The 14,397-nt window shown below is 42.3% G+C and overlaps 1 protein-coding gene across 2 annotated transcripts in view; it reads right to left on the minus strand.

Moving 5' to 3' along the window:
* Positions 1–14,397, minus strand: part of LOC134338227 (lysophospholipid acyltransferase 2-like) — an 88,749-nt gene that overhangs the window by 40,378 nt on the left and 33,974 nt on the right. For both annotated transcript variants that reach the window (XM_063033916.1, XM_063033915.1), the window contains exon 3: positions 12,194–12,271. In XM_063033916.1, the coding sequence (XP_062889986.1) occupies positions 12,194–12,271 (78 nt within the window). The remainder of the gene's footprint in view (positions 1–12,193; positions 12,272–14,397) is intronic.

Consider the following 14,397-nt stretch of genomic DNA (forward strand, 5'->3'; position numbering starts at 1 on the left):
CCACTTGGGTGTCCTATGACTGTCCATTAATGGTCACCACCTGGATAGCTGGGTCTAATTTCCAACTCCCCCCCGGCCCCACCACCCCCTAAAACATAGCTCTGGGAGAGGTGTTGTACAGCTATTAACATCGTCCTTCGTAATGTAGAAATCATACTAGATGCAAAACCGTAGAAAAATACAGAGCAGCAAAATAAACCCAGAATAAAGCAGATTGATTGGTATCTCAGAGAGGGCAGAGAACCCCACCCAGATCCCAATCAAGCTACTGAGTGGTTCTGGAATTTTCCATTTCCAATTCACGTCAAAATATTTTGCAAATGTCATGTAGTTAGAGCAGGGCATGGCAAATCTGATTGCTCAAGACTAAGGTTAAGTCCTGCTGCAGAGGCAAGTCACAATCATGCCGTTTCCATGGTGACGTCAATATTTGGAATAATTTCTGCACAGAAAGAGGCAAAATATTCCAGGCACTCTATGTGATGAGTAGGGTTTCTGCCTACTCTCACACAGATGGTGAGAGATTGAGGGAATCCACATTAGCCCTGACTCAGCAGTTAACCCTCGCAATTCTAAGGTAGAGTCACAGAAAAGTACAGCACAGAAACAGGCCCATCAAGTCCATTCTGAACCATTTAATATGCCTAGTCCCATTGACCTGCGCCCAGACCATAGCCCTCCCATCCATGACCCTTAACCCATGACCTCTAGTTCTAGTCTCACCCAACCTCAGTGGAAAAAGCCCGCTTGCATTTACCCTATCTATACTTCTCAAAATTTTGTATACCTCTGTCTAATCTCCCTTTAATCTCATACATTCTAGAGAATAAAGTTTTAACCTATTCAATCTTCCCTTATAACTCAGGTCATCTAGTCCCAGCAACGTCCTTGTAAATTTTCTCTGTAGGCTATGGGATATTAACTGATACCAAAGTTCAAAGTGCATTTATTATCGAAGTATAAATACTATATACAACCTTGAGATTCATCTCCTTACAGGCAGCCACACAAAGGACCAATTAAAAATAGACACGCACACTTACAACAGAGCAACACACACAAATGCTGAAGGAACTCAACAGGTCAAGGAAGCATCTACGGAAATGAATAAACAGCCGACACTTTGGGCCAAAACTCTTCTTCACAACAAAGACCATCAAACAGCCAATGTGTGTTAAAAAAAATTTTGCAAACAATAAAAAAGTAAACAAATTTCACCCAGAACGTTATCCACAGAGTCCCCAAAAGTGAGTCCACAGCCACAGAGCCAGTTCAGTGCTGAGGAGAGTGAATCAAGTCCAGGAGACTGATGGTTATAGGCCACAGCTGCAGAATCATACCACAGGCATGACCAAACAGTGTTGATATTCACTGCCTCACAGATATGATGTTAAATCCAATGCTTACCAGTCACCATGGTTAGATACAAATCCTTGAAAGGCAAGGAACTGATGTACCAGCATGCAATCCTTCCAATATCATGAAACCAAGTGACTTGGTCCTTTTCCATCGGGAGCTCGCTGTGGATTCCCATCCTGTGTATGATTCAACATTCCCAGAGTTCAAAAATTACACCAAAGTATTTTTGAACACTTCAAGGCACTGTAAGGCTACTTGGCCAGAGACTCATTCCACCGAGATGCAACACAGAGCGTCATAGGAAGTCATTCCTGCCTGCGGCCATCAAACTTTACAACTCCTCCCTTGGAGGGTCAGACACCCTGAGCCGATAGGCTGGTCCTGGACTTATTTCCTGGCATAATTTACATATTACTATTTAACTATTTATGGTTTTATTACAATTTAACTATTTATGGTGCAACTGTAACGGAAACCAATTTCCCCCAGGATGAATAAAGTATGACTATGACTACATAATTGAAATTCTTTCTTGTACACAATTTGTAAGCCACACCAAGCACATTTTACTTTTTGCTCCAGGCGACTTTGACTGTGGGTCTGCTGAATGTGGTTGTATTCAGTCCTGGGCAAGCGACACCAACGTAGAATCTAATGCCAACAAATCATATTCTTCATGCATTTGTTGAATCTAATGGGTGGTGGGGTGGAGATGTCTCTGCCAAAGGAGGGACGGGCATGTTCAGCCTTCCTTCCTGATGTTCTCTGTCAATGAGGGGTGGAGATGCGTCTCTATGAAAGGAAGTGCAAGGCTTGCAGGTCACCCTTGGGCAAGGTGTAACACCCGCTTAGCCCTCCCCCTCCCAGATCAGGGTCATGTGAAGCCATGGGAGCAGCTGGTGCATATAGCAAATCCTGGTTATGAGAGCACTGATGCCAGGCAGACAATCATTGAAGAGTATTGATAATAGCTGGGGGTCACCTGTCTTGTAAAGGCACTGCCCAGAAGGCAATGGCAAACGACTTCTGTCAAGAAATTTGCCAAGAACAATCATGGTTATGGAAAGACCATGATGGCCCACATCATGCGACATGGCACATAACGAAGAATGAATGCCAAATGGTGAAATTTTACCATCCTTGCTTTAAGAAATCATTATCATAGTTTACACTCTTTGAGAAGTATTGAAACCCTGTTCATCACCACAGGTGAAAGCTACATCAAGCGCCATTTCATCCACTCACTGCCCATTAGCTGCAGGTCAACACTGTCAAGGAGCTCGCTCCGTGGTGGCAATCATAGAAATTACAGGGAGCTCAGGGGAAGGGTTAAGGGAGTAGATTTGAAGTTGAGATGGGGAATGGTCGAAGGAGAGCATGATAAACACAACGCGAGGGAGTTAATGAGGGGACAAGGTATAATTGTGGGCCCCTTCTCACCTCCTCACTCCCCCACCCTCTCCTATCAGAGTTCATCATCACCAGCCATTTATCACATCCATCAATCACCTCCCAGCTTCTGACATCATTCCTGTCCTCATCTGCCTATCGCCTCTTCAAATAGATCCACCCATCAGCTGCAAGCTCTTGTTCCACCTCTTCAAGTCACCTTTTTCTATTGGCTACCTCTTCTCTTTCTTTCGGTCTAAAGGGCCTCAATCCAGAACAATACCTGTCCATATCTCTCCATAGACTCATAGAAGTGCGAAAGTCACTGCAATGACTTTCCCACTTTAAAACTCTCCTGCACAGGTTTCCTGTCATCATTGGACTTGATGGGCAACCACTATCTCAGAAAAATTGATCATTTCCACAGACTACAGTTGGTTGCATCAACATCTGGTAAGGAGGGGCCACTGCACATGCAGGGTTGAAAACTCAGCCGGTTCAATCATGGGCACTAGCCTCCTCAGCATCAAGGACATCTTCCAAAGGCAATGTCTCAAAAAGGCAGCATCCATCATTAATGATCATCATCACCCAGAACGTGCCCTCTTCTCATTGCTACCATCAGGGAGTAGGTACAGGAGCCTGAAGGCACACACTCAATGATACAGGAACAGCTTCCTCTCCTCTGCCATCAGATTTCTGAACGGACAATGAACCAACCCAACAACACTACCCCACTGTTAAATATATGGGTTACGACAAGAGGAAAAATGGCTGGAGTCACTTCCAACTTTCGAGCAAGGGAGTTTGTTTTGTGCAGCAAAAAAATCAAACTTACAAAACTTAGCTAACAGAAAACTGCCAATACTTACAAAAAGAAATCTACTTGAAAATACAATAATAGCTCCACACTTCTTTGTCAGTGTGAACTCGTGGGGCAGCCCTAATCTCTCTCCCTCTCCCCTACTGGTTGTGACGAGCCCCATTTTATTAGGCACCAGAACATACCATCTTTAATTACCCACAAAGTTTACTTAGGACTACACATGAATCAGAATATGTTTCAGCCCACAATGTAGTTACAATCGTATCACAAAATAAATTGAAGTGTCTATATTAAATACAGTATACACATCTGCATGACTAAAGAAATGGAATATTCCACCGTGATTGGTGGGAAGACACCGTAAAGACAAATCCTTTAGGACCCATTATTGGGGGGTGGGGAGGGTGAAGAAACATTGTAGAGTGTACACTCTGCGCAGTAACAGCAGATTGGCGACAAGGCTATGTGCATGTGTATGTATCTAAGGAGTCCATTTAATGAGCTCTCCATCACACCCACTAGCTTTGCTCTTTTAATTTATTTTTTATATATGTTTCTTATTGTAATTTATAGCAGTTGTTATGTATTGCACTGCAATGCCGCCACAAAACAACAAATCTCATGACATATGCCACTGATATTAAACCTGATGTAGTAACACTGCATTTAATATCAAGTACAAGACTATAAGACAGGAGCAGAATTAGGCCAATTGGTCCATCAATTCTGCTGCCATTGAATTAAAGCTGATCTTTTCTTCCCATCCTCAGTCTACTCTCCATAGCCTTTGTTGTCGTACCTAATCAAGAACCTATCAATCTCTGCCTTAAATATACTCAATGACCTAGCCTCCATAGCTGCCTGTGGTTACAAATTCCACAAAGTCACCACCCCCTGGCTTAAAGAGCTTCTCCACATCTCTGTTTTAAATGGATGCCCCTCTATCCTGAGGCTGTGCTCTCTTGTCCTAGACTCCCCCACCATGAGAAACATCCTTTCCACATCAACTGTGTCTAGGCCTTTCAACTTTAATGAGATCGCCCCAGTGTGTACAGACCCAGAGCTATCAAATGTTCCTCATATGATAACCCTTTCATTCCCAGAATCATCCTTGTGAACCTTCTCTGAACCCTGTCCAATGCCAGCACATGTTTTCTTTGATGCCGAGCCCAGAACTGTTCACAGTACTCAAGGTGAGTCCTCACCAGTGCCTTAAAAAGCCTCAGCATCACATCCCTGCTCTTATATTCCAGACCTCTTGAAATGAATGGTAACATTGCATTTGCCTTCTTCACCACCGACTCTATCTGCAAGTTAACCTTCAGGGTGTTCTGCACAAGGACTCCCAAGTCCTTTTGCATCTCAGATTTTTGGATTTTTCTCCCCATTTAGAAAAGAGTCTGCTCATTTATTTCTTCTACTAAAGTACATGGCCATGCATTTTCCAACTTTGTATTTCATTTGCCACATTCTTGCCCATTCTCCTAATCTGTCTAAGAACTTCTGCAGCCTATCTGTTTCCTCAGCACTACCTGCCCCTCCACCAATCTTCGTATCATCTGCAAATCTGGCAACAAAGCCATGTATTCCATCATCTGAATCATTGATATGCAGCATCAGAAGCAGTCTCAACACCAGTCCCCATGGAATGCCACTAGTCACTAGAGGCCACCCAGAAAAGGATCCTTTTATTTCCACTCTCTGCCTCCTACCAATCAGCCAATGTTCTAGCCATGCCAGTAGTTTTCCTGTAATACCATGGGCTCTTAAGTTGGTAAGGAGCCTCATGTGTGGCACCTTGTCAAAGGTCTTCTGAAAAATCCAAATATATAATATCTACTGCATCCCCTTTATCTATCCTACTTGTAATCTCCTCAAAGAATTCCAACAGGTTTGTCAGGCAAGATTTTCCCTTAAGGAAACCATACTGACTTTGTCCTATCTTGCTCTGTGTCACCAAGTTCTCCATAACCTCATCCTTAACAATTGATACCAACATCTTCCCAACCTCTGAGGTCAAGCTAACTGGTCTATAATTTCCTTTCTGCTGCTTTCCTCCTTTCTTAAAGCGTGGAGTGATATTTGCAATTTTCCAGTCCTCTGGCACCATGCCAGAGTCCAATGATTCTTGAAAGATTATTACTAATGCCTCCGCAATCTCTACCAGAACCCCCTAGATGCAGTTCATCTGGTCCGGATGACTTATCTCACACACACATCTGGCACACTGTTAGTGTCTTCCACAGTGAAGACTGATGCAAAATACTCATTTAGTTCATCTTCTATCTCCTTGTCCCTTATTATTATTTCTCTGATCTCATTTTCTAGAGGTCCTATATCCATTCTCATCACTTTTATTTTTTTTTAAAAACATAATTGGAAAAAGCTTTTGCTATCCACTTTCATACTGTTTGCTAGCTTACTTTCATATTTCATCTATCCCTCCTAATGATTCTTTTAGTTGCTCTCTGTAGGTTTTTAAAGCTTCCCAACCCTCTATCTTCCTGCTAATTGCATTTACATTAGCTTTGACTTCCCTTATCAGCCACAGTTGTACTATTTTGCCATTTGAGTATTTCTTCATTTTTGGAATATATCTATCCTGCACTTACCTCATTTTTCCCCAGAACCTCATGCCATTGCTGCTCTGCTGTCATCCCTGCCAGCATCTCCTTCCAATTTACAATGGCCAATTTTTCTCTCATACCACTGTAATTTCCTTTACTCTACTGAATAGTTTGAACATCAATTTAGGCGCCAAGCCAGATTGAAGAGGTCAGAGTCATGGGCCTAAGACAAGGGATAGACCAGTTCAGATCACTGCTCCACAAGGTATGCTTAGCTCTGCACTGAACTATGGCACTCTCTTGTGGACTTCAGTTCAGAATGCTATTTGCTTGCAGGTTTCTTTCTCTCTGCACACCGGGTGTTCGACAATCCTTTTTTATACGGGTTCTTGAGTTTCTTTGTTTCGTGGCTGCTTGTTAGGAGACGAATCTCAAGATTGTATGAAGTGTGCATACAGTGATAATAAATGTACTTTGAATCTTTTAACTTTGATTTTGAATTATTAAATTCTTAACATGCTGCAACAGCTTTCTGCTTATTGCAAGTTTAGTCAGATCCGCTAAACTTGCTAAGAAACAGTACTATAATTTGGCGTTTATCCAGTTCTCCCTTCAACCACAACCAATGTTTGTTCATCTGTATGGTGGTTAAATCACATATTCCAAAAGTAATTCTTTTTTTTCTTGGCTGTTGTCCACTGGAAGGGTGCCAGAATAGCTATAATGCTTTAAAGAAAAATAATTGTTTTTCATCCTCAATGAACTCTTGCATTACGAAAATTGTGGCGGTAATGTAGAAAGCGTGTTCTGACTGTACGGAACACTTGGGGATATGGTGCCAAAGTTACAGAATTGGCAATCATCATCTCAGATCACACTGGACAGACAACAAAATCAGAGGAGTTCAGGATGCTCTGAATGAGATGACTTTTCAACACTAGATCTTTCTCCAGGAATCTGGACATCCTTCTTGAGGGAATGAAATTTTGTACCCAACTCCCTATAATCTCAAGCTTCCAAAACAAGATAGGATTGTCAATCCAGTGGGGATTACAACTGCCAATGACCATTTAATCATAGTGATAGTCATAGTCATAGTCATACTTTATTGATCCTGGGGGAAATTGGTTTTCGTTACAGTTGCACCATAAATAATAAATAGTAATAAAACCATAAATAGTTAAATAGTAATATGTAAATTATGCCAGGAAATAAATCCAGGACCAGCCTATTGGCTCAGGGTGTCTGACCCTCCAAGGGAGGAGTTGTAAAGTTTGATGGCCACAGGCAGGAATGACTTCCTATGACGCTCTGTGTTGCATCTCGGTGGAATGAGTCTCTGGCTGAATGTACTCCTGTGCCCAACCAGTACATTATGTAGTGGATGGGAGACATTGTCCAAGATGGCATGCAACTTGGACAGAATCCTCTTTTCAGACACCACCATCAGAGAGTCCAGTTCCGTCCCCACAACATCACTGGCCTTACGAATGATTTTGTTGATTCTGTTGGTGTCTGCTACCCTCAGCCTGCTGCCCCAGCACACAACAGCAAACATGATAGCACTGGCCACCACAGACTCGTAGAACATCCTCAGCATCGTCCGGCAGATGTTAAAGGACCTCAGTCTCCTCGGGAAATAGAGACGGCTCTGACCCTTCTTGTAGACAACCTCAGTATTCTTTGATCAGTCCAGTTTATTGTCAATTCGTATCCCCAGGTATTTGTAATCTTCCACCATGTTCACCCTGATCCCCTGGATGGAAACAGGGGTTAATGGTACCTTAGCTCTCCTCAGGTCTACCACCAGCTCCTTAGTCTTTTTCACATTAAGCTGCAGATAATCCTGCTCACACCATGTGACAAAGTTTCCTACTGTAGCCCTGTACTCAGCCTCATCCCCCTTGCTGATGCATCCAACTATGGCAGAGTCATCAGAAAACTTCTGAAGATGACAAGACTCTATGCAGCAGTGAAGTCCGAGGTGTAAGTGGTGAAGAGGAAGCCAGGGCAGATTAGAAACCGGTGTCCAGGTTCACAAAGAGCATTGGAAGAAGCTGCTCAGCCCATTATACTACACTGGTTCATTGAAAAACCATCCCATACCCTCATATTCTTCTGTGAACTTGAAATTTAACCATGAAAATATATGAAGCCCAATCAGAGATGAACCATCATTTCTGGAATCGTTCTCCACTACCTTCTTCTCCATGTCCACATAAAAATTTCTGCTCCTTCCCCTTCTGGACCTTTCACTAACCATTTCAAATCCATGAACAGGAACAAAGAGCCAATGCTTTGGGCCGAGATCCTTCATCAGGTCCTGTTGAAGGGTTTCAGGCTGAAAAGTCAGCTCTTTATTCTTCCTCATTGATGCTGCTGAGTTCCTTCAGCATTTTGTGTGTGTTACTCTGGAATTACAGCATCTGCAGAATCTCTTGTGTTTCAATCTATGGCAGAGGGAATAGCTTGCCTCTGCCTACTCATTAATCTGCTTCAATCAAACAACCACTTGAACTAGATACCAGGAATTCTGCAGATGCTGGAAATTCAAGCCACACACATCAAATTTGCTGGTGAACTAGATAACAGTTTGAACACAGACTGTTGAGGCTGTAAAGTCTGATTCAATTGTTCGGTGCTTTTGTGTAAAATGATCAAACTCCTCACTCCAGAATTCAAACACTTAGCGCTAATGTGGAGAGAATGGAGAGCTGGGAATGTCTTCTTTAGGGCAAACTGGGGAAATTGTGAATACTCTCCTTAGGGCAGAATGGAAAAGTTGGGAATGCTCCCCTTAAGGCTGAGGGGAGAAGCTGGAAATGTCCTCGTTAAGGCAGACTGTAGTTGGGAATGTTCTCCTCAAGGCAGACTGTAGTTGGGAATGTTCTCCTTAAGGCAGACTGGAAACACTGGGAATATCCTCCTGAGGGCAGATTGGAGAAGCTGGGAATGTTCTCCTGAGAGCAGACCAGAGAAGCTGGGAATGTTCTCCATAGGTCAGACTGGAGAAGCTGCGAATGTCCTTCTTAGGGCAGACTGGAGTAAGGAAAATATAATAAAAATATTCTAAACAATGTAAGATATTCATAGAAAAAATAAAAGAACTCACTTTGATTTGCAAAAGTTTCAGTAACTTCAAGACATTTAAGTTAGCTGCTAAAAGGAAATAGACATGGGAGAATATTTTCTTTCTCATTGATCTGTTAAGACTTCCTCTGTGTATGAAAGAGATTCAACAGTAACTTTCAAGGAAATGGATCATTTCTCAGTAAAAAAAAAATTGCAATTTGAGGTCTTATCTGAAAAGCTACCATGTGTTCTCTTTTGTTATTTAGATTCTTTGATGTTAATCTCATAATAATTGATATCAAAATGTTTTTCTTCAGAGGCTACCAAACTGGCTGCATTGTGAATTCCAAAGAAGATATCAGCAAACTACAAGACATTGGCAAGTTTACAGAATAGCTGTGCAGATGGCATATTGATGCTGTAAATAAAAATAAATATCTATACAAAGCAGAGAAACAACAGGATCCAAGGACCGAGAGAAATCATAAAAGATATGTTGACAAGCTCAAAATGGAAGCAAAGCATGGGTTCAGACCCCGAGGAACAGAATTCAAAAGCAATGATGTTGAGTGAAATCCACGTGGAACCGCAGTTGTAGTCCAATTTACAAAACAGGGTACAGAGACACTGGAGAAAATGCAGGAAAGATTTACAAGGATGAAACTCTTTGTGATGTAAAGATTCCTCTTTAACATACTCGTTGCAGCATCCCAAAGGAAAAAAAAACACTAGTTAATTTACAAACTTTTGTGGTCTGCTGGTGCACATTTTATGGTTTTATAAATTATAAGGGACAGGGCAATGAATTGTCATGCCACCAGCAAACTAAATCATTCCAAGCTCATTCCTGCCTATTCATCCTAAGGTTTATGTACATCATAATCATCCCAAGGTTCCTGCACACCACCATGACTGTAATTCTTCATTTTATGTTAAAGCAGTTGGATTCTATTTACTGCTATCATATTCACCAACTCCCTCCAAGAAGACCACAACCTTACTGTAGGGTTTTAAACTTGCATGCCTCAATGAGCTGGAGAGCTGTATTGGCTGGAGTCGGGGCTTCATACTGTGACTGTTGGTAGGGTCACCCATGCTAAACAGGTCAAAGGGTAGAGGCCAGACAAGAAGTGGTCCACGAGTTTTCCAGGTTCAGGGTTCATCTCAGGGCTAACAACGCTGACAGTTAAAACAAAATTGTTACAGAAAGAGCAATGAGGATTCCTTCTATATGGCCATGGATGGGCAGAGATGGAGGACCTTCATTACTGTCCTAAACTCCAGTGCCATAATGGTCAATTGCTTAATTTATATTTCACCAGCTCATCTCCATGCCTATTATCAATTGGGTCTTCTCCTAGATCATCAAAACTCCAATGCAACAATCATTATCAACAGTAGTCAATGACCTGCATTTATATGGCAGGTCAGTATGAGAACACGGACCAAACTCTCAATTGAAAGCTTTGAGGAGCACCCAAATTTTAAGGGAATTTTAGATTTTATGTATTGGGTGAGATAAGAAGGCAAAGTAGTTTTGGGTAGCTCTCCACTGATGACTGGAAAGGGGGGGGGGTCGGGTGGTTGTGAGTGGAGATGAAACAGCAATATGATCATATTGTGACCTACAAGATTCAGGAAGGAATTCACAACATAGATACTGAAGACTGGAACTGGAGGAATGGGAGCTCATCAAGAGGAGAATAAATCAGTTATCTACAGCCATGATATAAAGAAAATCCTTTACTCAGTTATCTCTCTATATTAGTTCATACATAAAGTCTGAAATCATTAGATTTTTGAAAAGTTGGGGAATCCTGACATTTTCTCCCCCCCCCACCCCCATGGAAAACTGATGTGATAGAGGATTGGATGTGATGTTTTTGAATGGTGGCGTTTGTCCAGTGAGCTCCAGAACAGGCCACAGGGAGGGACACAGTGCAGAGACAGAATAAGGCAAAGTTATGGAGAGAATTTGGTAGTGTAGATTTGAAAGAAAACCCTGAGTGGTAACAAGGCTAGGAAATAAAAGTAAGGATGACCCTTCACAAATAAAGTTAGGATTAAAAAAAAGAGAAGCTTGAGACTTCAAAGGTAATCACATCATTAATAACTATTTCAGCAGTTTTCCAAGTATACCTGCTGCCTCACTAATCAGAAATCAGATTTAATATCACCAGCAGTACATGATAATAAAAACTGTGTGTGTTTATATTCACATATTAAACAGTTCATTTAAATAAGTAGTGTAATAAAAAAGTAGTGAGGTAATGTTCATGGGTCCAATGTCCATTCAGAAATCTGATGGCATAGAGGAAGAAGCTGTTCCTGAATCGTCGAGTGTGTGTCTTCAGGCCCCTGTACATCCTCCCTGATGGCAGCAATGAGAAGAGGGCATGTCCTGGGAATGGGGTCCCTAATGATGGATGCCACCTTTTTGAGGCACCATTCCTTGAAGAAATCCTGGATCTTGGAGAGACCCAGGATTGAGCTGACTGACTTCACGACTTTCTGCAGCTTCATTCAATCCTGTGCAGTAGCCACCTCCCTAATACCCAAATAAAGCCAGTACTGCACATTCTCCATCAGGTTTTCATCTAACAATGTACCACTCTCACGGACCATAGCCATCACTGGAGTTTTCTGCATTCTTGTGGAAGATATTGGTGGATCTCTCAAAACCCTTGCTCTACTTAAGTGTCTCAAAACAAAAATCTATGCAGTGGTGATTTCAGAGATGTCATGGTTACAGGAAACCTGATTACCTTTCTCACTTAAATAAGGCCACAGCCTCAGAGAACATAACCCTGGGACATTCAGGAGAAGAGCAAATTGGCACTGAAATTACAATCAAATCAGGATTAGTAACTATGATATTAACACTGATTTTATTTGATATCAAACAGAGAAATTCAATGGTGAATTCATCACTGAATGCTGACACTAGCACCATCTTAGGAAGAATTAAATATTGACTTACTTGTGAATGTTTTTGATGTGTACAGTCACCATAACACCGTACAACAGCAATACCTCTACAAGGAAGTGAATAGCGTATCTGAAATGGAAAAAAAATCACGTTTAGTACAGGACATGATTCTCACTGTTAATAGTTTGCAAGTCAGGGCCGGAAATGACCCCTCCCTCTGCCACTGCCTCCCTTAGGTTGGTGAGTCCCCGTGCCTGAAACCGGTGTGTCTGTAGTTTAAGGCCGGAGTTCAAAGTCCCATAATCAGCGAGTCCTGAGGTCAGTAAAGGTCGAACAGCAAAACTTGAAGTCCAATGTCAGTGAGTCTGGAAGTCGAGGCCCAATGGTCAAAGCCCCTGGTCAGCATGTCCGGAGGCAGACCCCAGTGAATGTGAGGCTGGCCAGGAATTGTTGGACGAAGGCCCGGAGGCAACCTGTGCTGTGGTTGGAGGCCTGTATGTGTGGGAGGAGGAAAGTGGCTTGTTCTGCTGTTGTTGTTTGGTGGCTCGTTGTGCTCTGTTTGGTTGTGCTGAGAATTGTGGGCATGCTATATTGGCACCAGAATGTTTGTCAACATTTGCGGGCTGCCCCAGCACATCCTGAGGTTGTGTTGGTTGTTAATGCAAAATGACGCATTTCACTGTATGTTTTGATGTAGAAGTTGATGAAGTATGTAAAAGGTTAACACAGTCAGTTAAACACAGCAGGCTGTTTTTTTCTGCAAGAAATCTTGATGATCAACAGATGTGCTAATTTTGCTATTCAACACTGAGCAATACTTCTTCTCGAAGTTAGACAGCTGGTGTTTCAGGGTACCTGTCTCCTTGTGCAGTCATGAACATAGATAAGACTGCTCCAGTCTGTTCTATGTATGTGAGCCATTATACCTATTCTGTAATTTGTCTCTCGGTACTGTCATACACATAGATAAGACCGCTGTAGCCTGTTCTGTGTGCGTGAGCCATTATACCTATTCTGTAATTTGTCTCTTGGTACTGTCATGCACATACATAAGTCTGGCTCCAGCCTGTCTTGTGTGGGGGTATCTGAACAACTATATCCATCTTGTAAGGGGAATTGTAAGTTAGTTGGTGGACCGAGCAGGAACAGTCACAGACTGTTCCTATTTGAGTGACTAACAGAAGCGCCCCAGAGGCTTTGAATAAAGGGTTTATACTTATACAGTCTCTGAGTGACTTTATCCGGATTCAACTTCCACAATGTGATACATAAATGAATCTGGATGTAACAAAAGGTGACAAATTGTACAGACTGTGTAGCACAGAAACAAGCTATTCAGACTATCTAGTCTATACTGGCATAGAAAAATCATGACTCTCCTCTCCACCCTCGTAATCCCAACAGCCAAAGGTTATTAGAATTTGCACCATGTATAAACTTACTAGAATGTGCCAAAAAAAAATACAAAATTATGATGTTCTGTATGTGGGCTGCAAAAGTTTATATTCTAGGCCAAATTATGTCAAATGGGACTCACTTGGATGAAACATCTTGGTTAGCATGGGCCAGTTGGGCCAAATGGCCCGTTTCAGTGCTGAATGAAGCTAAGTCGCTGATTGTTTCATTGTACAGCCAATTTTACACATATACTGCCAAAGATGGAGGGTCAGGAAAGCTGTTCTTGTGGAATTTGCCACACCAGTTTATAGCAGATTAACTGACCCTCCATGTTCTGCAGGGTGTGTGTAAAATAGTACCAGTTTATAACTGGTGTTTAAGCTTCATTCAACACTCCTTTACCTTACTTCATGACTTTAAAACCAGCATAGCCTATATTCCTTTCTCCTTCACACACTTATTAAATTCCCCTTGAATGTATCAGTGATAGTCACAGCTACACTATTTGCATGGTTGGCAGGGTGGAGATAATGTCCCTACTAAAGCAGGCATAAGGCATTCCTTCCCTCGACTAGCCCGCAGGTCACACTTTGGCAAGGTGTAGCAGATGCTTAGCCCTACCCACCTACCCCCCCCCCAACAAATCAGGGTCATGTGAAGCCATGGGTGCAGGTGGTGGATGGTTGTACGAGCAGTTGGTGCAGATCATGTCCTGGTTATGCAACCACTGATGCCAGGTAGACAAACTCTGAAGAGTATTGATACTGGCTGGGGTCGCCCATCGTGTAAAGACACTGCCCAGAAGGCAGCAATGGCAAACAACTTCTGTAGAAAAATTTGCCATGAACTACCATGGT

The sequence above is a fragment of the Mobula hypostoma genome, chromosome 26 (assembly GCF_963921235.1).
Source record: "Mobula hypostoma chromosome 26, sMobHyp1.1, whole genome shotgun sequence".
In the NCBI taxonomy this organism is placed as follows: Eukaryota; Metazoa; Chordata; class Chondrichthyes; order Myliobatiformes; family Myliobatidae; genus Mobula; species Mobula hypostoma.